This window comes from Chiroxiphia lanceolata, chromosome 5 (genome assembly GCF_009829145.1).
Source record: "Chiroxiphia lanceolata isolate bChiLan1 chromosome 5, bChiLan1.pri, whole genome shotgun sequence".
Taxonomy (NCBI): domain Eukaryota; kingdom Metazoa; phylum Chordata; class Aves; order Passeriformes; family Pipridae; genus Chiroxiphia; species Chiroxiphia lanceolata.
In genome coordinates, this window is record NC_045641.1 from 33,343,347 (window position 1) to 33,369,788 (window position 26,442).

Genomic DNA, 26,442 nt, shown 5'->3' on the forward strand with positions numbered 1-26,442 from the left:
AAGAAGTTCAAGGCTTAAAGAAAATAGATAAACAGTAGTGATGTTAATCAAAACACAAATAAAATTATCAATCTAGTGGGAGCAGAGGTGTTTAAATATTTATGCAGTATGTTCTCCCCTCACCTTCCCAGCCTTGTAGTACCTATGGCCCTGCTGATGTAACAACGTGATGGTGGAATGCTTAGGATAACTCATGGCTCCTAACAGCCTCCAGCAGCCACAACATGAGCTGCAGCTAGCTGAAGTTGAATCTGGAGGCAGTGCACAAACAGTTCAGGTGCCATTAGAATCTCTGTTTCAGGAAGCCCTAATGCAGGTGTCTCAGCTGGTCATGATGATCATGTGTAATCCTGCCCAGATGGCTGTGGTCAGCTCGTGCCAAGGATAGACTTGGCATTTGCCCAGAAAATCCTTTATGGTAATTCTGAGGTCTTTGTGGTACCCTCCACACCCTTGGTTGACTCGTGTGGCAGGAGGGATTGCAGGCAGCTGTGGAGCAGCAGGGCCCACCATCAACAATTGGCAGAACCACTGGAACTTAGCTGTGTACAGGGCTGTTTCCTAAGGCCTGTCTACTCTGGCACTCTAACTCTGGCAGAACTTACTCAAGGCTAAAATTTGCAATTCTGTATATGGATGCCAGTATTGTTCATTCCAGTTATCAATGCTCAGGAAGGGAGAATACCATCCACAGTCGTAGCTACAGGTGACATAGTGATTGATGGGACAGTACACATGGAGCATTTACTGTTGCAAAGCAATCCAAATTGTTTCCTTAGTCACAGTCCAACATATTTAATACTGCCAACCATAAGTACCATATATACTAGCAAGAAAACTAGGCTACATCTGCAGGATGTGTTGTATAGAGACCTAAAAGTAGTTTCAGGTAACAGATGGCAACTCTCGGTCTGTTATATAAAATTATTTGTAAATGTCAGGAAAAAGATAAAAATAGAATTAATTCAGTCAAAAATTCCTGCAGGTTTAAAGAACGTACTGAGATTATATTTGATGGGTAATAGGAGTGTTTGACAGGAAAATTATTGCAGTGGACCCACTGGCTTGAAACTAAGCCTAAATAGTAGAAGAGGAGGGCTTCCCCTCTCTTCATCTCCTTTGGAATTTGTCAATTGAGTAAAAAGATGTGCAGCTTTTACCTCCAAAGTGAACACCAGTGTGGGTCACCACACTTCAGTGTTCAATCATGATGCACTGAAATCCCAGAGTTCTCAGACTAAACCAAGGTAGCAAAGACTGAGGTGATTTTACCATCTTTACTGACTCTGCTTTAGTCCCAGCTGTTACTCAGAATACTAAGATTTCACTAGTTTTGCCCCTTTGTGCTTTTGTTTCTCCTTCTTTCTTTTCTAGTCCTTCTGATTTTTTTCTTTATGTTAATCAAGTCTTATTTAATTAGCCAAAAACTTGCCTTCTGCAACCTTGTGACCAGATACAAAACAATGTCTTTGATGTTAGAATATTTTGGTGGAGCTTGAAGTGACTGAAAGATGACACACCTTTTCATTAATAGTGGCTGGTATGGGAGAGCCTAGTAAGACCAAATGGCATTTTCTTATTTGTTTAGTATTCAGGTTTTTTTCCTCCCTTTCTTTCTTGTTATGCTTGTACATCCCTTTCGGCTTCACACTGTGAATCTCTAAGCTATTTCAATTTTTTTTCCCATCCCTAAAAATATGTTAACACTATTACCAACATTTTGGTTTGTCAAGATTGTGAAAACAGGAGTGTTATTTCTGTTCTATATTTTGTATATATAAAATAATGAGAAAGGGATACAAGTGAAGATCTAGGTGACCCTTCAAATAATTTAACTGGGTAGGACTTGCTACTGCATCGCCTGCTTTCTTTATAAAACACACATTTCTATGTGCTATTCTGCAATGCAATTAAGCAGGATGAAATTGCTTGGCTCGTAACCCTGACATTTCATATGGTACAAGGCAGCATCGTGTTAGCTCCTTTGTACTCATAGACCAAGGTAGTCACCACAGGGACTACATCTCATTAAGCAAGGATTTGGAAAAGGGGCCGGTGTAGTTCCCTTGAAGTGGACTTCTGTTACATAGCTTCACTGTACAGAAAGAAAGTTATTAAGCTGAACAAAGTGATCTTCCCATCATACAGCACTTGATTATTGTATATGGATAAACTGATCATCTTAATTCAGAAAGAAAATGGGAGTATTGGAGAGAATTCAAATAATGAAGTGTTTGGGGGAAAGCTGTTAAGACACACAATATACATAGTCAGCAGATCAAAGAAAAGGATGGAAGAAAATATAGCACATATATGGCAAAGTACACTGATTCTGGTGACCTTTTAGTAAGATATATATATATAATTAATATATATAATATATAATAATTAAGTCACAGAAGATGCAGCTGTATCTTATGCTATTAATTTATACGTATGAGCAGTTGATTCAGAAAAGGAGTAGAATTGAAGCACGCTATAGGTCTTAACAACTGTCTCTTTGAACAATGCACAGTGATCCACATTTGATGTTTGACATTTGAAAAAGTTATATGGCTGTCGTATAGAACAAGTGATGACAGTGGTACTGCTTGGCCAAAATAGTGCCTGGGAATGACTGTTTTCAGATCAAACTCCATGGCTACTTAGTGGCTTAGCTGATTTCAAAGCCTGGTCATCAAAACAGTCAGCTCTTTCTACTTGGTGCTCTGAGCCCTGGACCGCTCTTTCTTAAGAGGCAGTAGTCCTGCCATCCTTGCTGTACTTCAATTCCGCAGTCCACTGAGTCCAAAAAAGAGAATTACTATGGTGATGGTCCTTCTTCTCTTCCTGTAGTACACAAATCTACAGAATGCCTATGGCTATTATTGAATATTCAAAGTCAGTGGTTTCCTTTCTCTTTTCCTCTTGTGATCAAATAAAATCCAAACATGAACAATGCACTTTTGCATTATTCTACACCACTGTTTCTGCTACGAAATACAGTTATTGCATGCCTGCAACTAGTGTTTCCTTGGCTGCATATCCTGTTGCCTTCATCATTCTAGAAATCATGCTAAACTTATGTTCCTAATTCTGGTTTACAAGGCACCTCTAGCTAGGGACATTCTTTTGGCCTTTAGAATGAGTTGCTTCTTTCTGTGATGACATTGAGTCATCTTTAGTGTTGTCCTTTCTACTGTACGTAGCTCTTCCAATGGTCATCTAAAGATATCTGAGAAGTATGTTGGTCATGGAATGTGCTCAGAGTTGTCCAACCACCAAACTATTTCTGGGTCCTGTCTTCCTTCTCTGCATCTGGGCAGCCTTCTGCCTCCCACTGGCAACAGCACCCAGCCATAGCTTTGTCAGCAGAAGCCTGGGGTCCTTAGGTGTCTTTTCCTTCTAGCTGTAGCAATGTCTGCCCATCCTAATCTGTACAGAGAGAGTTATTCTATTCCACTCCTTTCTTGAGCAGCTACTGAAGTCATTTTCCTCTGCCTGTCACCAAAAGCCAGGCTTTGCCTATAGGGTGGTAGTGATTGAAGCCCACTCCCTGCCATGATTGGGCAGCTGCTGCAGACTTACCCAAAAGGTTACACAGCTACTGCTCTAGTGACCTGGGAAGGGTGAGGAGCAGTAGGTGATACTGAAAGGCACTCCTCTTGTTCATTTTTTCACAGCCCTGCTGCTCTTTTTGCCTGGTTTTATATGCTGGAGTGTGAACTCACTCAGGAGGTGTTATGATGTCACCTTAAAGGAAAAGGGCTAATCAGAAAATCTCCACAAGTTACAGTCTTTGCACTACTGATTGGACTGCAGGTGGAATGGGGGGGGGGGTGTTTATTTTGTTGTTGTTGTTTGGGGTTTCTTTGGTTGTGGTTTGGTTTTGGTTTGGTTTTTTTTTTAATAATTGGTGAACACAGTGTAAATACTTGTTGGTGTCACAATTTAAAATCACTTCTTACAAATGTAAAGTTTGTATGCTATGAGAAAACCTCACTTGCTTGACAGTGGGACTGTGTTAACAAGTAGTTTACAATCATTTTAGTGTCTTGGTGTGGTTTTAACAGAATACTTCCTTTGCTTTCACTGAAGCTTCACTTCACTTTGCTGTCATCATTGGCTCTGGTTGTGAATAGCACATTGCTTCTCTTGGGGTGCTTTTTCAAGTACAGCTGCAAAAAAACCCCCTCAAACAAACTAGAGTTCTCTGCTTCAGGAAAGTTAGTATTCTCAAACACTTCCTTTGTTCTCCCTTCTTTGTTCTAATCTTAATTCCAGCAGGTTTTGTTTTCCGTCTTCATTCAACAGTGGATATTCCATGTATGTTTTTTTTGGCTATAGAAGGCAACTAGGGAATTCGTGGATCCACTGTTGGTATGGTCAGTATCCCTTTGAAGTAATACAGATCATACGCTCCATTTACAGAAGCATCCGAGCTGCTGCTACAGCAAGAAACTATCACTTAACGTGGGCCATTAGATCAATCTACATTATGATCTGCTTTTCAATAAAAACAAAATCAAAAAAGTTTTGATAAAGGCTAATTTCCTTAGATTTCTCCTTCTTTTGTATAGGAATGATACATTTAAAGTGCCTGTGTTTGTGCCAACAGATTTTTCTCTTAACCTAGTGCTGAGAAATTGCTCTTCCTCTCCAAGGACCCTCCTCTGTGGTCTGCTGTAGGCTAACCAACTAAATCTCAGCCTTTTTCAACACTTGAAAGCTGCTGTTCACAGAATTTTTCAGGAAACATGGACTGAGATTTTTTCAGCTGCCCAAAGTGACCTTGGGAAACCAGTGAGAGAACAGGGACTAAAACACACTGGTACACAGATGAGTCTGGTGGTTTGGAAGTAGTCTGAAGCTATGCCAAAAATTACTAACCATTTCTATTAAACCTGTATGTACTCATATGAGTCTGCAACCACCTGCCATGGTATTGTGACCTAAACCACAGACTAGTGCGTTTGTTGTATTGTTAGGCAGTATTCTGAAAACTGATATTAAACCTGACCGAGAACATGGTTTCTTGTTTGTAGTTCAGGTGTGTTGCTGTATAATACCGCTTGTTCAGCTGCCTTTGTATTTCTAGTAAGAGCCTGTAAAGCTCTACTTGTCTTAAAAGATACAGGAAAAAGGTAAAGGAGCAAATAATCTCTCTGTCTCACTGTCGTACGGAGGTTATCAGAAATCCCTGTTCTTGTTATCTACAAAAACAAAAGAAGGAACTGCTTGAAAAGCAACCCATGCACTTATATTTTCTCCCACTCTCACCTTCTTTTTTTTTTTTTTATCCACTATAACCTCAATTTGGCAATCTGCAGGATGGGTTGTAAATTACTGCATTGATGTCAATATTTGCAAATGATGGAAAGAAATTAGGAGTTCTTACACTCTTTGACTTGCTAGTGACTGAATACTGCTTCATGTAAGAACATGCTATTTCATATGAAGAAGTATGTAAGTAAGCAAGTCCTTAAAAGCTGCACAAATGTAAGATGAAGTATGATCATTTTCTAAACCAGCAATAATTCCATTTCTTTATTGAATTTCCATTTTGGCTGTTTTTTCTTTTTGCATTTAAAAAGTAACTTCCATTCTCTCTGAAGTGATTTAACAGGTTGAAAAATGGATGGATCTTTACATACATGTGGAAAATAATTTTCTTAAAATGAATACAACTCTTCAGGCACTTTTTCACACCTTTGTCTGATGGATCTTATTTTCCTTTTATTTTTTTTTAATTATTTTCACCATTTCCATGTGACTGTTTCCATTAGCTTTTCACAAAAATATACTGTACTAGAGAGAATCCTAGACCTGTGACTGAAATCAGATCATTTTCAAACATAAACTAATGACCTCATTTATCTTGCATAATATATATGGGGTTTATTTTTGTTGGAACAGTATTACCTTACCATGTAATGAACATAAAATATATCTCCTGATCCAGTGTTCTTATAACTTAATCCCTTCCTCCTTTTCTGTATTTGGTTACTACTTCCTATCTCAGCTACTTTTGTTTGTTTAAGGTGACTTCTTTTGTTAAGGTGACCCCATGCAGTGCTACAGGCTAGAGGGAGAGTGTCTGGGAAGCTGCGCAGTGGAAAAGGACCTGGGCGTGGTCGACAGGCACTGAAAATGAGCCAACAGTGGCCAGAGTAGCCAAGAAGGCCAATGGCATCCTGACCTTTATCAAAACAGTGTGGCCAGCAGGACCACGGAAATGATTGTTCCTCTGTACTTGGCACTGGTGAGGTGGCACCTCAAGTCCTGTGTCCAGTTCTGGGCCCCTCACTACAAGAAGGACATTGAGATGCTGGACCATGTCCAGAGAAGGGCAACAAAGATGGTGAAGGGTCTACAGGGGAAGTCCTATGAGGAGCAGCTGAGGGAGCTGGGATTGTTTAGCCTGAGGAAAAGGAGGCTCAGGGGAGACCTTATCACTCTCTACAACTGCCTGCAAGGAGGCTGTAGAGAGGTGGGGATCGGCCTCTTCTCCCAGGCAACTAGTGATGGAATGAGAGGACATAGCCTCAAGCTGTGCCAGGGGAGGTTTACATTTGACATCAGGAAGAATTTCTTGATGGAGAGGGTTGTTAGGCATTGGAGTGGGCTGCCAGAGAGGTGGTGGAGTCAGCATCCCTGGAAGTGTTCAAGAAATGACTGGACATGGCACTTAGTGCTATAGTTTGTTTGACAGGGTGGTGATCTGTCAAACATTGGGCTTAAAGATCTTAGAGGTCTTTTCCAACCTAAATGATTATGTATTCTGTATTTCTTTATCAACACGATATTGAATTTATAGTGACTAGACTTTTTTGTTTCAAATAATGCTGATAAAAATCTTATTTTCCCTGCTCCAACTCACAGTTGTTAATGACATAGAGAAGCATGTTGCAGGAATGAACACAACTTATAGTTTACTAAAGCAAAAGTGAAATGTGTGTGCACAACATTCTCTACTTCTGATCAGCAAGTGATGTCCAGCCACTTCCTAGGGATCAGGGCTTCAGCATGCGTAGTGGTTGCTCCGAAAAGTAAACATTGTGAATAATGAATGCCTCCCCTTCCTCCTCCTTTCCTTAGCTTTTATATCTGAGCTAACTTCATATGGTATGGAATATCCCTTTGGTTAGTTTGGGTCAGCTGGCCTACTTGTGTCCTCTCCCAAGACCTTGCCCACCCCCAGCCTCCTGCTGGGGGGCAGAAAGTTGGAGAGACAGCACTGCTCAACAGTAGCCACAACACTGGTGTGTTATCAACACCTTTCTAGCTACCAATGCAAAGCACAGCACTGTGAGGGCTGCTGTGGGGAAAATTAACCGCATCTCAGCCAGACTCAATAGAATCTATAAGCACAGATATCTTCCAAGAAAAATTCTAGCTACAGCTTGTGACAACATCATAGGTTTAGATGGATTCTTGAAGACAACAGCAAGATGGAAGTGAAAGAGATTAGATTTTCCTAGGCATTTACCAAAAGAGAACACTTGGGAAAAAAAGGGCAAGCAAATAGTGGAAGTGATGTTTTTGAATAACTGAAGCATAATTCAAATTGACAGGACTGGCTAGCGAAGGAAAAATAAAGTTGCAAAACAAGTTTCTTTTACTGAAGGAGATAAAAGAAGGAAGAAAACAAAGTATCATATGAGCAGAGGAGAGAAGGCAGGATCTGCAGAAAAGAGGAAAAAATTGTGATGATAATGTCTGGTGCCCAAGGAATAGTAAACATGATAAATGGACTGTGAAAGGGAATGGATGAACAAATGGTCTGAAAAGTTGGGAAATTTAAGGAAGATTCAATTAGCATCAGGAAGAAAACATACATATATGTAACTCGTACTCCCTTCTGAAGAAAAAGGGATAGGCTGTCATGACAATGGATCCAGAAGTATGTTTTCTAAGAAAGAAGTTAAAGATTTGAAACTTCTAATCCAGTGAACAGAAGTGTACATATTTCCTAGAAACTTCCAGAGGAGTTTTCCCATTTCCTGAAGAAAGAATGGCAAAGGTGTGATGATCAATAAATAACTCAAGTCAGTGCTAAGATCGATGAATTACTGAGAACAGTACAGAAAAAGAATATTTCATAATGGATATGCTAATATTATGGATAGTTTATGAGATTCAGTTTAGACCCATGCAGGGGGCAATAAAGTTGAGATAGAGCTAGATTTATGTACAAACAATGCCTACATGAATAGAAGGAGGATGGAATGGCATAGGATATGAAAGCTTATCACAGAGCATGGCCTGGAGCAAAACAGGCATAGTGCTGTTAGAGCAACAGTCATCCTAGGCAGAGTTCTGGGATCAGGATAAAAAATCCCAACACACTAGTTTTAAGAAGCATTTTGTAAACTCGTGAGAAGGCTTATGTGAGGCAATTGTACAACCTGCCAGGAATCTGGGTTTACAAGAGCTCGTTCCTATTTTGTGGTCTTAAATGTTTATCTAGATGGTCTCTAACTGTTTCTCTTCATCTTGTCTTATGACAACTTCTTTTTGTTAACTGTCATTTCGTAGTGTCATATCACCATTACACACTTAACATTGCGGTAGTTTTTAAGCTTTTCAGCCTTTCCAAGGTCTCTTGAAACAGAGAGGTAAAATAAATCCATAGCCACATGGTCTTTTGTTGTTCTTTCTTCCTCAAAAGCTTGTTTTGCCTTATAAGGTAATTTTTCTTGCTTTTTTAACCAATTACTTTGCTATAGCTGAACACTTTTAACCTGACTTTTTAAGAAAACAAGGTTTATGTGATTATGCATCTGCTAATCTTTCCTTATGAACCTTGAATTTATTGACCTATTTCATCCAGATTTGACCAACAGGAAGCAAAATTAGAAATACTAAGTTTCTGAAAAAATTATGCCTTTATCTAAACAGCTGGGTGAAGAGAGCCTTCTAGAGGAAAGCCCGTAAAGGCTCAATCTTGTCAGTTAAATTAAAATCCACATGGGAAGTCATCCTATAGGCACAAATCCTGAGGAAACCAGGTTGGAAACAGTAATGTAAGAAAAGCACATGAAATTAGAGCTTTGCTAAACTAATGGGATACATGCATGAATCATTCTTGGTCCCAGTTTTAAAGGATTACTGCTCATCCCCAACTAAGAAAGTACGTACAGGGGAAAAAAGGATGCTAAAAACTAGCATAGGATTTCTCAGCAGCAGTGAATGATCAACATATATCCAAACAGTCTCTGTTCAAAAATAAAAATTCTGCTGCTAGGAGAAAAGAGAACATGTTGAGAACAAGACTGTTTCATGGTGGTTCTTTCACAAAGTGTGATTTTTAAGAACACAGGGAAATTATTTTGAAGTTATGACTTTTGGAATTTTATTCTTCTGAGTAATTTCTTGAAAACCGGTATGTCTGCCTTTGCCCATTGGTGCAGATGACGGAAGGTGGCCTAATGCCAGCCACAAGAAATGACTATGAATGCAATGATGGTAGCAATAATGACATTACAGATGAAACATGTTTCCACTAAAGACTGAAATTTAAGTTAAATAGCTCTGACTGTATTTATCAATGATGATAATGAGCAATTAGTTCCTTTCCATAGGAAAGAGGCTGAAAGCAGGAAACACAGTATTCAGCATTTTTCTGTTACACAAGTGCATTCCATGTAAACAATCTTTATTCTTCTTCCCATCTACAATACTGTTTTTATGCATAACTCACACATATACACTGTAGCACTTTTACATCTGTTGGTAATAGCTATAATCCAATGGATAGTTCTTTGCATATGAGATGAAATCAGCCCCTTCATCCTAAAATAAACAAGATTGATCATAAATCTTTGATGTCACAAACCCACTCTTTGTTTGCTAATCTCCAGCCAGTTGTGTACTGCAGCATCATGCATTTGCATACTAGCAACTGATGATTTATACCCTTTCTAGCAAAACTCCCAGTTTCTCTCATATATCTGTTGATAGCATCACCAATGTCAAACAAAATTGCCCGTGACTTTGTGATGCATTCAATCCTGTGGGAGCAAAATGGGGCTTCATAAAGGACTTTCCTTACTATGGTCCTGCAGCTTCAAGACTCTACTTGGAGACTTTTTTTTACCTCTGCATTTCTAAGCAATATGCTGTACACCTGACCGATAATTAACAGTTCTTTTTTTTCGATGACCAAATCAGACTAGGTAAGTTATTGGGCCTGATCCTTTTGCTGGGACATCTCAAGTTATGGTAAAACTTCTGCAAAGGTAAAGAAATAAAACCCCACCCATATCTTAATTTGTTCCATAAGCTTCTTTCTTGCAATTTTCTTAGCATTGAAGTGAATATGATCAGCACAGCATTCACTTCAGCTGCTGGAGTTAGCTCAAGAGATTTGTTCACAAAGCAGCACAACCTCAGCTTGCTGTCACAGGCAGATTTGTTCTGAGCTTCTGTGGTTCCTCTGCTGCTGGTGCTCTGCCTGCTGTGATGGTGGCTGGCTTTCCACGGTGGCATTTGCCTGAACCTCTGCCTGTGCCACCGTGGCGCTGTGTGGGCTCATGCCAGAGCTCATGTGCCCAGAGCTGTGGGTGTCACTGAGCACACATGCCATTTCCTCACTCCAAACGCTTCCTTGTACCTTGTCCTCGCCATGTCAGGGCATGCAGTGCTTTTAGCTTGCGATTTTAACTCTCACATGTACATTACGTGTTTCTGTGGGCAGAATACTTTGCTGTGAGATGTGTAGTGTTTTGACTAGCGGATTGCAGAGAGGTGCTCACAAAGCCTGTTCTGTTTATGCTGTGCATTCCTCAAGCAGAATTGGACTTTTCTTGGTCATGCACATAATTTGAGTCCAGCAAACCCCCAAGCAGTGTCCTTTCTTAAGCTGTGGGTATTTTTAAGAGACTTGCAACACCAGTTTTTGTTGTGTTTTGTAAGCAACTATATGAGTGGCTTTAATTGCAGCCATGGGCAGTCAGTGATTTCCTTCTAGTGTTTTCCAAGAGAAGTCTGCTTCTGGTCTTTGTTATTGAGACCATAAACAGGGGTGGGAGGTCGTGGGTTGATCCAGAGCTAGGAAGGTCAAGTGGCATCAAAGGAAGGGGATGTCTCTTTCAGGGTCTTAATAGTAAACACACTGGCACTTCAGCATATTTGTCTGCATATCACTTCTGCAGTAATTAAAGACACCTTTTCATGCAAATGGTTCTTAGAAGTTCAGAGAGATGGAGGAGGAGGATGTGTAAAAGATCACCTCATTGGGCTCATCAGTTATTAACATTTTTTTCAAAGGTTGAGTCATGTCAAATTGTCTCTCTGTCTCTTACTAAGGCACAAATATTTTTGTGAATGTGGTAACTGAAGCTTTTTTCTTAACCAACACCATCCCCCTAAAAAAAAAAGGTGCCAAATATGAATCTCTGTTCTAGTCCTGAACTACTGGTGCTTCAGCAGTAAACAAGTCACATCATAGTTTATACCTGAGATGCCAATTAAGCCTTCCTTAGGAATGTTAAACAAGAGAAGTCTTAGATGAACAGTACTCCAGGATGTCATGTGGAATATAGCCCCTAAAAGAGAATGTCTTTTAGGTTGTTGTTTCTGTGATGATAAATGAAAAATAGTTGTGCTTTTAAACTAACCTGTAAGACTTGTTTACATCTATGTGTGCCATCGTGTCAAGTGTTAGAATGAAGTCAGTGGTAAATTAAGGGATAGGAAAAAAAAAGGCGAACCACCATTTGCTAAAAATTCCTTCCGAAGTGTTTGTGATGTCTCTGCTCTTGAGGATGCTTATTTGTAATTTTCCAGAATTAGATCTGAACCCATCCAGAATGGGCTTTAAGTGGGAAGAAATACCTAGCATTATTTTGGGAGGAACAAAGATTTGTCAGTATGCAGGTCAGTACTCTGAAGGAGAAGGTTTATTTTACTTTTTTAGGAGACTTTTGTCATGGGTAAAACCAGTGTGTGGATAGTGTGCTACTCACCTTAATGAGGAAACTGGTGGAAGAGCTCGCCAAGACACACTTCACTGTTTATCAACAGTCCTGGCTCACTGGAGAGGTCCTAGATAACTGGAAGCTGGCCAATGTGATGCCCATCCACAAGAAAGGGCCAGAAGGAGGATCTGGGAAACTACAGGCTTGTCAGCCTGACCTCAGTGCCCAGCAAGGTTATGGAACAGATCATCTTCAGTGCGATCACACGGCACCTACAGGATGGCCCAGGGATCAGACCCATGGATTTAGAGGGGCAGGTCCTGCCTGACCAACCTGATCTCCTTTCATGACCAGGTGATCCATCTGGTGGATGAGGGAAAGGCTGTGGATGTGATCTACCTGGACTTCAGCAAAGCCTTTGACACCGTCTCCCATAGCAGACTCCTGGAAAAGCTGGCAGCCCACGGCTTGGACAGGGGCACTCTGTGCTGGGTTAGGAACTGGCTGGAGGGCCGGGCCCAGAGAGTGGTGGTGAGCGGTGCTGCATCCAGTTGGCGGCCGATCACTAGTGGTGTCCCCCAGGGATCAGTGTAGGGGCCAGTTCTGTTTAATATCTTTATTGATGATCTGGATGAGGGGATTGAGTGTACCATTACCAAATTTGCAGATGACACCAAGTCAGGGGGGACTGTTGATCTCCTGGAGGGTAGGAGAGCTCTGTAGAGGGACCTGGACAGGCTGGATAGATGGGCCGAATCCAATGGGATGAGGTCTAACAAGACCAAGTGCCGGGTCCTGCACTTTGGCCACAACAACCCCATGCAGCACTACAGGCTGGGCACAGAGTGGCTGGAGAGCAGCCAGGCAGGAAGGGACCTGGGAGTTTGGATTGACAGGAAGCTGAACATGAGCCAGCACTGTGCCCAGATGACCAAGAAGGCCAATGGCATCCTGGCCTGGATCAGGAACAGTGTGGCCAGCAGGACCAGGGAAGTGATTCTACCCCTGCACTTGGCCATACAAGTGATGAGGCTGCACCTCGAGTCCTGTGTCCAGTTCTGGGCCCCTCAGTTCAGGAAGGATATTGAGGTGCTGGAGCATGTCCAGAGAAGGGCAACAAGGCTGGTGAAGGGACTCGAGCACGAGTCCTATGAGGAGAGGCTGAGGGCGCTGGGGTTGTTTAGCCTGGAGAAGAGGAGGCTCAGGGGAGGCCTCATCACTCTCTACAACTGCCTGAAAGGAGGTTGTAGCCAAGTTGGTATCAGTCTCTTCTCCCAAGCAACCAGCAGTAGGACAAGAGGGCACGGTCTTAAGCTGCGCAGGGGAGGTTTAGGTTAGACATTTGGAAGAAGTTCTTCACAGAAAGGGTGATTGGGCATCGGAATGGGCTGCCCAGGGAGATGGTGGAGTCACTATCCATGAAGGTGTTTAAGAAAAGACTGGATGTGGCACTTAGTGTCATGGTCTAGTTGACAAGGTGGTGTCAGATCATAGGTTAGACTTGATGATCTCAGAGGTCTTTTCCAACCTAGTTGATTCTGTGATTCTTGATTAATTTTTTTTTCCCCACATATTTGAATTTAGGCAAAGCAATACTGCACAACATTTATAAAATTCTCATAATGTCTCCATAGTGTGCTATAGGGAACAATACGAAATTGATGGCAACACAAGATGATGGCAAGAAGATGCACAGGCTAAGATATAGCTTTCTGTATTCTTCAGGCCCATAACATGGGCTTCAGCTTTGTTTTATTTGTATGGGGTTTTGAGGTTGGTTTTATAGGTACCATCGGTCCCTCAAACCTTTTAGTGAGATTGATAGCTGTTTGTGCATTTATTCTACAATCTCTTTAAAATGTGTATGAGATTTTTGTGGAAGTTTTACATATATCATAATTTATTCTATTGTCCTAGTCTTTTCACTTCTTAAAATAACTGCTATTATGTCATATTTTGAAGGGCTGAATTGTTTTCTGCTTTTTTCCCCTGTTGCATGAAGATTAAGTGGACTATCTTAGTTTCAGGTCAGATAGTATTTCATCAGGACAGTGAAATGACTGCAAGCATTCATCCCCCGTGGATGAAATCCCCATCTGCAGCATTTCTGTCTCCCACATTGAAAAGACAATTACTTAGATCCTTGTAGATGGGCTTTAAAACTCGGCGTAACCCAGTGGTGAATGAAATGCAGAACCATACAAATCAGTGACATTTAGCCTAACCACACGTCAGTCCAGGTGGCAAGATAAATTGGTACTCAACTGTTTCCAGCCCATTTTCCTGGTTAGCACTCCTAATACAAGAAACAGTTTTGGCACCTCCAGTGTGATTTTTGTGCATGTGCACACAGTTGTGGAAACACACTTTATTCTGTATTCAAATTTTCTGGTTCAGGTAAACTTCTAAAGAACTTGAATTTCATTTCACACTCCTCTTAAAAACAGTTGTACTTTCTGGAAAGAGAGCACCTTTCCCTTTGCCTTTCATCCTTTCTCCTCTCATTTGTGTGAAGAAATTGTATCACTCAGTTGTGACATTTCAGTAGCGGATGCTACACCCATTTTAACTGAAAGCATATTTTTATGAAATAAAACCTAAATATATTTACTTGTCAACAGATATCTCTATAACTTCCATAAAGAGGACTGAATGATAAAAATAGTAAAATATGTGAAGCATTTAGATGTTTCTGAAATCTATGCTTCAAAAAAGAGCAAGAGCCAGCAATCCCTTGTGCCAACCTCTTTTATCTCTTGCAAAGCCTTTTCTCATTTATTGTAATGCTTAACAACTCCATTTCACAGTGTGCTTTAGATTCCTAACAACAGCAAAAAAAAAAAATTACTTAAGAAAAAACAACTTGCAAATCCAAGATCAGGCTTCTGTTTCTGTATGGTTCTAAATGAAGCCTTACCATTTCTTTACTAATGAAAATCTTTTCCATGTGGAATAAACTCTTAGTTCTTAGCACCATTAGTAATGCTTAAAAAAAAGTATTTAAAATGGTTCAGTTGCCAACTGCCTTTGAATGTCTCAATAAGACATTGAAACAGACCTTCTGCTCTAAATTAATAAGGCCAATCACAGCTACCCAAAGCCCAGAATGACCGATCATTCTTCTGGTGTTATCGCTATCTTTACTGAGGTCAGATAAATCACTTTCAAGCTGTTAAATCAATGATCGTAATTAGGGCTCTGTTTTTACAGCACCTTGTGGGAAATTCTCATGGTTAAATTAATCTAACAGCTGCAGTGAAGAGCACTTCCCACAAGATCATGTCAAAAGTTCTCCCCCTACACACCACTTTGTTTTTTTTTTTAAAGGGAAAAAAAGGACTGAATTATTTGTTTTTACCTAGCACACAAAATGGAATCCCTCCGTCTATCCCTGCTAATTCATGTTTCAATTGTACCCAGCTGTTTAAATTGCACTGTGCAGAGATTGCCTTGATCCCCAGGTGCTGGTACTCCATCTGTGCTGCTCTGAGAGACTATTTACAGCCGAGGTTAGGCCAGTGATTGCTGGGATGGAAAACTCATTTCTCAGCCTGGCTTTTATTTACACTCTTATTAAAGATCCTTTCACTCATGTTGGAATGGCAGCTAGTGGCTGCAGTAAGCGTTTGGCATTGAGCCAAGCAGCAAAATTACCATGTCGATGAAAGATAGCCTGCTTCCATTTTAACCTTTCACTGTTCCCCCTTTCCATCTATATTTGCATGAAGAAGGATGATTATTGAAAGAGATAGGGAGACAAAGGGATGAGAGAATCCTTGTCAACTGAGCTTTTCAAGAGATAAACCAATGGTTTGTGATCAATTTTGAGAAATCTTTACTGCCTTGCTAATTTCCTACTCCTTTCCCTTAATTGCTATTAGACTTTATTTTTACAGAGCTCATGCTCTGCTCACATCCTTCCCCCACTGCTACCCTGTGCCTTGTGAACACAACTCTGGATACGTCTGCGATGTTGAGGTTTCTACTTCATCCCCAATGCAGGTCACACAGAGCCATAGCAACACCCTCAAAGCATTTTTCTCCTACAAATATGCCTCTGAGAAATGAATCATTTTCTTGGGACCAAGCAGCTCGTTGCACACAGCATGTTATGTTACTGGAGAGGGCAAGGGAGAGTATGACCAGTGGGTGGGGGAGGCTGGCATGCAGTCATCACACTATGGCCCTAGATACATTTAAAAAATAAATAATTCTCCAGAGACCTCAGCACGTTTGTTTTTAAGAACACAGGACTGGTGACAAGGAAATCCACCTCAGATGTTAGGAGACAACAACCAACATTGTTAAGTGCCAACTATAGCCCAGCACAACAAGCAGGAGACCTCAAACCCTCAAGCCTCTCTATCAAACTCTATTTGTGAGGCAGCCCATGACTGGAAGTGCAACAGCTATGGTGGTTCTTGACTGCTAGCAAAGCCACACTTTTCTATCTTCTCCTGCTTCCAGAGCAGGAGAGATGAGTCTATTTCCATTTTTCCTTAGTGTAGGAGCACTGATTCTACTGAGAGGTTTACAAGGGTTGGTGTTCTTGCTTCTGAGCCTTGGTTTTGGTAGTGGGCAAATAGAAGCATTCATCCCCTACCCCAACAAAACAAGAGGCTATTTTCTGAGGGATTTAACTCTTTACTTAGATGTTTATGTCATCTGTTGTTTAGGCACTACTTAACCTTGCAGGTCCCCAAGAAATGTAGGCTCCACTCATCACCAGGAGGCTGCTGGTGATCAGAGGCAGGTAACTTCACTGGTCTGACAGCCACAGGCTGGTGCATTCCCAGGAGTGGCAGATATATGTGGCTTTTCAATACAAAAGTAGCTGTTGAATCCTCCAAAGAATGACCAAAATTGAGTTATTCTCAGTTTGATTTTTAAAACTTGATTTTGTCTCCATTGAGTATGAGACACCTTGAGAAAGGATTGCCTTGCTATTTCTTCCTCACTAGCCCTCCTAAAAGGTAGAGGGTTTGTTAACAAAAGCATAAACATATATATTTAGCTGTATTCTGAGTGACTGACAGTTAAAAGAGGTGTATCTACAGAATACTGCTTGCTTTCAGCTCCTGGAACAGGCACCAACAGATCACATCTTCCAACATGTTACTTGCTGCTCAAAGTTATTTTTTCCTATATACATACATTACATATATATATATACACACATTACATATATATATATATACACACACATATATAAAATATATAATTATTATAAATTCAATTTCAATATTATACAAAAGCTTATTTAATAGAACTCAGTCTGTGCCATATAGCTAACCTCAGGACTCCAGGTTAGTTGGGTGTTGTTTTTCCCATTTTCTGATTGACTGAGTATCTGAGTCCCACACTACCTGCTTTCCTAATGAAGCCAGCACCACGGAAATCTTGCAGGAGTGGTAGCAGAAAAGAATGACTGAGAAATTTTACATAAGAGTAAATATTTTTCTTTCTTTTCTCTCTTTCCTTTTTTTATTGGCACTAAACAGACCTTCCCTAAAACACCCTTCTTAGAAAAATGTTACCACAGAAAGATTTACTGTCTGAGCATTGTGTTTTATATTTTTCCTATTCATAGAATACTTATATGTCTGGACATGAAACTTAGTTTGAAGCTTGTGTTTTGATTCTTGTCTGGCTCATTTAAACTGCTTCTATGCTGGTGCTCAAGCAGAGAAGGAGTAAGAATGATGTTCCAACACTTCTAACATATTCTAAATTCCCAGATGTAAAATTCAATTGCATGAGGGCTGGTGAAAAACAAGCATTAAGAGAGGGCAAAAAGACCAGCTCTTCTAACATATTCTAAATTCCCAGATGTAAAATTCAATTGCATGAGGGCTGGTGAAAAACAAGCACTAAGAGAGGGCACAAAGACCAGCAAAGTAAATTTATTTTTTTAATTGGGAGCACAGTGAACACAATCCTCAGAAAATGCAGCATAAGAACTTTGTATTAGGAGCTTGTTCATGGAGTACCTTGATCTCAGCTAGATGAGTTGCTGTTGACATTTGGCTGACAAAGCTCTAGGGAAAGCTGGTGGATGCTAAGAAATAAGACATTTGGTGCAATTAGCTGCGGTACCAACCCAGGAATGAAAGTAAACAGGCACAACGTGGGGATGAGAGGACTCTTCAGAATCAAGGCCTAAACTGCTTGCGGCTGCAGCAATTCCCTGCTCTTTGTGCATTCTTTGGCAATTACCTGTTTAAATAACTGGTTTGCCTGCTTTTAGATCCTGGAGAACTGCAACTTGATTTGGCTTTCTTGTCTCCACTTCCTCATCTCAGTATGTGCTGTGATACTGCACCCTACCCTGAAGCAGCTGTCTCAGCCCACATCTGCTGCAGAGGGCTGTGCATTTAAAAATTAAACTGATATACATTTATGAGACCTGGATGGGCAGAGTCAGTCTAAATTCTGAACAGACTGAAATGACTGTAGGGCTGTCAGCTGCTTTTACATCCCTGAGCTTTATTGAATATTATACTGGGCAGAGAAATGGTCTTTGTTTAGGAACAATTTGTGCTACTTGATGAGGTGACTGCCTAGTCATTTGTCTTCTCCAGTAACTCTCATGGGAAAATAGTATCTTTTCTTGTAATTTTAGTCATGGATATCTTGCAGAATTTCCATATTCTCAAATCTTACCTTCCTAAAGCAAAAACAGCAAAATTTCATGTTTCTTTGCTTAGTCCCTGAAAAGTTGTAGCAATTACAGAAATAAGCAACAACTATCATATGAGAAGCTAAATGTTGTATCTGAGCTTGTGTGATAACCTTTGGATCTTCCAGGCAGCTCTTAATTTGCCAAGGAAAAGTTCCTTGCAAAATTTTCCCAGATAATAACTGAGCCATAAAACTGGAGTAACAATGGCTCAGAAAGTTGAACCTTCTAAGATCAACTTAAAAACCATTAAAGTTTCCCCTTTCAAATAGGAGAATTAAAATATTACATGCATGTAAGTTTTAATTTGGAGGTAATGAGCAATGTTAGGTTAAAGAAGATACCCTTTCCCTTTCTATGAGTCTTCCCTTTAGCTAACTAGTAATGCCTGCACTGCTGGTGATGCTGGCGGTGTCAGCACCCATAGGAAGCAAGTGGTGAGAGGAGGTGGATGGCCAAGGACTCAGTGGCACATCTCAAACAGCAGTTAACGACTCCAAAATGTTTTAAATCAGAGAAAGGCAGAGTAAGGAGAGGAAAGGAAGGAAAAACACCACCAATAGCATAAATGAACCAGGAAGATACTCTGTTGGACTGCAGTCTGTTGGGAAAGGCCTCAAATTACCACAAGCAGAACACCCAGCCAACAGACTGGTAACTCCAGGGATGACTGTGAAGCACAGAGACAATGCCAAACCAGTACAGCTGGTTGTCTTGACAGAGGAATGCCATAAGGGATTGATTTTTATTGCTTAAAGGAATAAATGCTTGGGGGGTAAAGATGAGGGACATTTTGACTCCTTAGAAGCCAAGACATTATGCACTAAAACACCAAAGAAAAAGAATGGAATTCTAATCTTAGGCAGCCTCAAATTCATGAAAGTTCAGAGATCTCGTCTGTCTACACATCTAAATAATCAGTCTTAAATTAACTGCATTAAAAATTTAATTACTTTTTTCTACTGCAGCTACCTCCCTCTCCCCTTAGTATTTTGTGGTAGAGTGCTGTGGACTATTTCTGCAGCTTCAAATTTATGACTAATTGTTGTTAAATTATGAAGAGTCTCCAAATCATGTGTCTTTTATCTACCTGTAGATACATTTTGTGTATCTTGATCAAACTCCTTTTCAATAACCTCACCCTCAAAGCACAACTTCCCCCGAAATCATTCTATGTCCCCAAAAAGGTTATGGCATCCTTTGTTTTGCAAAGTGGAGGATTAAAAAAAAAGCCTTCATCCTTCCTCCTAACAAGAACAGGATGTGCAAAAAGTTTGCTTTATATAAGCCCTCCTGGAAAGCACAAGAGAAACTCTGAAATCCGTAAAAGCCGCAGTGTAATAGCATAAAGAATTCAATTTTTTATGAAGGTACATCTCTCTACCAGGATACGTTAAGAAGACAAAATTTCAGACCTTGGTTTTACAGAAACTGTACAAAATACAATAAACTACTTGGATTTTTCCCTTATGTCAATTAGTACATTCGATAGGATACTATGAATGTATTATTTGGCAAAAGACTGATTTATTGCCTACATGAATTAAAGAAACTGATGTCCAAATCTGAAGAGTTGCATTGATTACCTAAAAAAAACTAAAATAACAAGCCTTACTTGACCTACAAGCTTACAGAATTTAGGGCATAGGAAATGCAAAAGCAAGAGGATGCTGTGGAGCAGGGTCCTTTAGGTTCAGCTGATGTGCAACAGTTCCCTGTCACTTCATGCTATCAACACTTATTATTCAGCTGACACCAGCAAGCCAGGTAAAGCTGTGCTGAAGTTTTATTTGCACAGCAATTTTAAGCTCGACACTGTGGTCGGATTGCAGTAATAGACTGTAGGACTTAACAGGAGAGTGAGAAGAACCAGAGTTAAAGTAACACATTGCTTCTCTCTGCACTCTCCATGATGCTCAGTGAATACAATGGACATGTGCAGCACTTTAAAAACTGGAGTAGTGCTGGAACGGATGTTCTCACTGCTCTCCTACTTAGTGTGAGGTGAAATAAGAAGCAGGAGAATTGCTTGTGCTATAATGCAGTATTTCAAAATATAACAAGTAGATACCTGTCCAGATCTCATTCTCTTGCTGGCAACCCAGGTGGTCATTGTCCATGGCTGTGCTGATACAGTGCAAGGTTGGTGTTATTTCCTGCATCTTCAGTGCCTTCAAAAGCATCTTTGGTTACTAAATAACCTTGAACGCTTGCTTCACTGGAATCTATGAATTCATCCTTGGGTTTGCTTGAACATAAACTCAGAACAGAATTTAAGACAGTGATTCCTAAGGAACTGGGGATGAGGGAAAACTTACTCCAACTCTGTTATCATTTCCAAATTTACACCCAATGCCTCAGAGAGCTGGTAGTTGATCACTTTGCACAGCTCTTCACTGAGTCAGAACATGGTAACTGCCAGTCTGAGCAATGAATCATAATCCAATGGCAGCACACAGCTATGCTACAGCTGAACTCTTTCCAATCAACCCATAGGCTAATGCACCTCACAGGAGTTTACTTCATTAACTGAAGAGTGAGACCTTTTGTCAGTGAATCATCCATTCCCTTGCAAAGCAGAGTGTGCTACTTGTCCATATTGCACGATTGGTAATACACATAAAGAGACTTAGGAAATCTTCATGACAAAGGCAAATAATAATGATTATAGATCTAGATGGATATATATAATATATAATTTAAAATTTTATTTTAAAACTTTGCACATACACTTCTTCAGTATCCTCCTCTTTTGTTCATTGCACTGAAAAGTTTCAAAAAACACAAAATATATCCCTTTACTAAACATTTTTTGTTCTTAGGTTACAAAAAGATGAACATTTCACAGTCACAAAGCAGAAGTACATTGGTCCAAAACATCTTCCTGCAGCAGGTCCTCCTTTCCTCAGGACATATAAATCCCAGACAGTTGTACAGATCTTAAGATATTAAGATGAATTGTCCAATGAAGGAAAGAAAAATGTGGCAGCTACTAGAAAGAAATAAAATCAAAATAAGACACCTATGAAAGAACACCAACAGTAATGATTAAAAAAAAAAAGCAAAATGAGCATGGAGGTGGACAAGGGCATCCTCCTTCAAGTACATCACAGGTAGAAATACAGCAGCACAGTTACAGCATCATTTGGTCACTCTCTCTGTAGTAGCCACATCACTGAATCTTCATCTAAGACACATGGAAGAAAACTATTTACACACCTAAAATGTTGGGGACAAACAACAATTCCACACAGTTTGCCATTCATGTTTGATACAAAACTGTTGAAAGTATTTGGACATAAAACATAAAACAAAAGCAAAACGCTGAGGCTGGAAGAAATACAGCAGATTTGCTCAGAGCGTGTAGTGTTCTTTAAAAACTTAGCAGAAGCTCAGAGCCAAAATTTGCCCAAACATCCTGGAGGCACAGAGTCAACAGTACCTCACAGACCTCTCATCATATTTTAACATGGAAATAACTGTAAATGGAAATCCACTGATAACAGCAGACTGTCCACTCTTCCTTTAGCTTGTTAGCCCTGTTGTTTTCTAGAATTTTTTAACAAAATTTTCTCTCTTTCCATCTTGAGGCCACTGAACATCTCAGACAATACACTTTCGTGTTCATGAAGGAAGCATTATTCCCTTAACATACCAAAGGATGGTTGTGTACCTCACATAATAAAGTCTAAATAAAATTTCTAACCACCTTCTTCAATAAATTAAACAAACGAAATTTTAGGCTGCAGTGCAAGAGGAAAGTGTCTGAAATGTCTGTACTATCTTCTTCAACAGTATTCATAGAATGGTGGAAGCTTCTTGGTTTTGAGCTTCTAGAAGTGGGACCACAAAACAGTGTTACACTGCACTATCAGCTAACTGGAACTCTATTATCAGCGCCTTTCCTTGCCATTATCCAAGGAAGGAAAAGAACTTGCTCAACTTTCCGAGCAATGCCTATGCACAGGCAAGGCTCAGCACTGCGCAATAGCAATATGAATGCAGATGTAACTCAGCACTGAGCTTCCTTGCTGCTAAGGCTTACACAGTTTTGGATACCAAGGGAACTTGCCTGGCAAAACCCAGCAGTGGTTTAGTTCAGGCAGTAACTAAAATGACATGCCAAGGATCTAAAATTTGGACTTGATGCCTAACTTGCTCCAGTCTGAGGACATGAGCTGTCTGGTCCTAACTCGTGAGCTTCACTGAGCCCTGGAGCACCTACAAGTCTGAACGTGGCACCCATCTTCACCTATCTGAAAAATAGTATTTGCACCACAGATCCTCCCTGCCATCAGTGGTTTCTAATGCTGTGATTCGCAAAATAATTCAGCCTATAAAGGGAATTGGAAATGCTTTTAATTATTCTTGCTTCTTGCACAATACCTCCGCAATAAATAACTCCCGCCTGCTATTTCTGTGAGGCTGGGGTGTGTATATGTATTTATACCATGCCTTGAAGCAGAGCACTGACCCCAGTGCAGGGAATGTAAGAAGCTCCTACAGAAAGCAGATAGAAGTGAAAGCCCGAGTACTAATGCAGCAGGTCAGAGATGCACCAGACACTCTGGGGAGAAAAGCACCTAAATGTGTAAAAGATACTTTGTAAAAAAGCAAAACAAAAAGCATCACAGCATAGTTTCAGTCACATACTGAAACCTTTTATTAAAGTTCTCAGAATTCATTAATTGATGCTAATTGATACTAATTGTTAATACTGTACTTCTGCCGTTTCCAGGGGAGAGGCTGACAGTGAGAACACAACTCGACCTGGGTCCAGCCACTGCAGAGAAGTCATATGGCAGTGCCTCAGATGAAAAACAAACACTGTGCAGGCTGATTCACCAGGACTCACCAGATCATGGTCTGAGAAGTCACCCATCAGTTTACTTCCCACCAAGTCATGCAATCTGCTAACCCCTCTCTTCAGGGGTATATTTAAAAAACACTCCTGAATGAGTAGTTGTCTTGAAGTTTTGCTTTTAAATTTTGGCAAATGCTACACAGGAAATCTATTTCCACCACATTGTACTCAGTGGTTTTATAAAGACTGGTATGTGTGTTGACATCATGTTACCAAATAATGAAGACCAACAGTGCATGAGCACTGAAATATTTGACTCAGGCTTGTAGCTGGTACCAGCAAGCACCAGCTTCTTTGCTGTTCAGACAGTTTCACCAGATTTGCCAGCACTAGTTTCTTTGTGAAAGAGGATCTGAATTGCTAGATGACTATACAACTGCATTTGCGAAGAGACAACAGGAGTTACATAGAGCATGAAAAGCACGTTTACAAGTTTATTAGGCCAAAAAGAAGTGCAAGAGAAGTTCTCTTGCTTAAAATTTGAAACATATGAGGGGCCATGGGAAAAATATTCTAGACTCTAAACCTCTCTTTTTACCCAGATGCACACAGAAAAAGAGGTAAAGAGAAAAAAAATAAGGAAAGAAAAGATAAAGCATGACAATACATAATCAGATATGCCATTGATTTATGCTGAAGCTCTAGAATATAAAACGTCTGTGTTCTGCACAGCTTTATCACATGCAGGCACTGGGAACTTGTGAAACAGTTTTCAGGCTAAAATAATGCAGCTTGCTGCATGTTTGAGCCGTTACACACTCCACATCGCCTGAAACCCCTTCTGGATCTAGAGATTTAGACCCAAATCCACCAAACTGTTGCAAATATACTTCAAGATGCAATCAAATACAGCATCTGGGCAGCTACATCGCACTCATGCTGCGTTGTGTTTACACAGCACATCATAAACTACAAAACTGGCAAGCTCTGGGTCACACCTGCTCAGAAGAAAGTCTGCAAAGGGCACAGCATCCTCTTTCTACTTTGGAAAGGACACAACATTTGTAAGCTCCCTAGTCAGCGCCGTACAATTACATCAGCTCCTGCTGTTTTTCCTGTCAAAGAAGTACAAACCAGATGAGCAGCTCCACATGAATGTGGTCTGGGGACAAATTAGGTGAAAGTTGGCTCCCCAGCGAATATACCTGCCTATACGCTAGAATCTTCTAGTTTTGTTTTTTTCTTAAATTTCTGCCAGTGAAGTAGGAGAGCTGTCTGCTTGAAGACTAGACAGCAAGGTTACACTGCAGATTTGCTCACTTGTTTCTCTCTCAAACTACTGCTTTCACTTCAATAATGTTTTATGCAAATTTTCTTTATTTAAATTGATTTATCACTGCTAAGAAAAATGCTGCTAAAGCTAGCCAAGGACTTGAATCTATCACAGTCATACTGTAATCCTTGACTACAGTTCTCAATGCCGAAAGGACAGAAAGTTATAAGCTGTCACATTCTGATCACCCAAGTCAAGCAGGCAAAGGTACACTGAATAATAAATGAGGCAGGAAGAAGTGAACACCTTTTAAATAGATCACTACCTGGGTATTCAAATTGCTAATGAGAACAATACCACCACTTCCATGTAGGAATCCAACTAAAAATACACTCAGGAGCCCAAACAAATTTACTAAATCCCAACTGATGCAAAACCTTTATGATCAGGGATCCTTTCAACAGGATAAAGCAGGCAGAATCATTCAATGAATGTAAATCTCTGATCCCAAAAAACCCGCAGCCTCCAGGTAAATATCACATATAGCTGAGTTTGCATGCTCTGTATAATCATGGTATACACACAACAAGGAATCTGGATGAATAACTCCTCACACCAGAATAAATTCTGCCATACAGAACTGTGACCTATTTCTCCTGGACAATTTTGCAGGTGGCTGTTTTAGCTGCAGTAAACAGGCACAGTCACACTGAAAACAATTTCAGTTTTCCTACTAAAATACAGGAGGTATCTACTGAAGAAGAGATGGGAGAGGAAAATGGGGGCTCAAAGGATTACACAAGTTTGAAGTTGTCCATAGATAAGTCATGAATACAACTTTTTGAAAGAAGAAAACTCTTGCGTCTCATATATGTATGTGTATATATATCTATATATTTAAATGAGATGTGACCCAAGCCACCTTCTGAATATTTGGGGGTAGATTTCAGGAACCTCCTTGGCTTCTGATACCCACTTCTACTTTCACAACTGAAATGGCTCTTCCAAGCTACATGGTAAACTGAGAAAAAAATTAATTCCCCACCCGACCTGGAGGGATGACAGAATCCATAATATGCTAGCAGCATTTAAATCCCATTCCTGTTAAGCACCAAAACCATTTCTATAGGGAAATTGGAATCTTCAGGGTTACCTTTAATCATATACAGTATACGTGCAGAGCCCTACCTTTCGGGCAGAAAAATACCCCTCCAGCATTACATCAATTGGAAGTGTCTTGGTCAGACCAGCAAAACCATAACGTCTCTTACAGGCCCTTCCCAAAAGGATCCCCATCCTATAATCACTCTTGATGCTACTTTCATGACTGTTTGTTCCCATGTATCAAAGGGATGACGTAGACAGAGATGTCGTCTCCAGAGCCCAGCCTGTCATTGGATATTCGCCAGCCCCGGTCCTTCAGCACTCCCCTGGCTCGCATCACCAGGTCCTGCGCCGCCAGCGTGTACCTGTGGAAAAGGCAGAATATAGCCAGAGTGTGTTTGCCTCTGTGAGGAGAGTGGGTTTTCACAGCCTGCCGCCTGGCAGATTTAATGTTGTGACCTGTTTCCCAGTGTTTTAGAAGCAGGCAGGAAAAACACAAACCACGGCATACCCACAAAGCGACTCCTTCCAGTTCAGTGACAGCTCCTGAATAAGAATGTAAAGGTATTTGATAGACACCGCTTGACCAAAAGTTATCGGCCATTCTGGGTGCCTGGCTTCACCACTCTTCAGAAAAATATTAAACATGCTTGCCTTAACGAATTGGCTTTCTAGGAGTAGT

At 40.4% G+C, this 26,442-nt stretch overlaps 1 protein-coding gene and 1 long non-coding RNA gene across 2 annotated transcripts in view; one reads left to right on the top strand and one right to left on the bottom strand.

The window, feature by feature from the left end:
* LOC116787737 lies at positions 1–23,797 on the top strand. The gene is made up of 3 exons (XR_004357426.1): positions 1–277; positions 16,577–16,653; positions 23,318–23,797. It is a non-coding gene; the product is annotated as an uncharacterized LOC116787737 (long non-coding RNA).
* Positions 21,264–26,442, bottom strand: part of PPM1H (protein phosphatase, Mg2+/Mn2+ dependent 1H) — a 131,463-nt gene continuing 126,284 nt past the window's right edge. Inside the window, exon 10 of the mRNA XM_032689584.1 lies at positions 21,264–26,125. Within this exon, the coding sequence (XP_032545475.1) occupies positions 25,978–26,125 (148 nt within the window). The 3' untranslated portion in view covers positions 21,264–25,977. The remainder of the gene's footprint in view (positions 26,126–26,442) is intronic.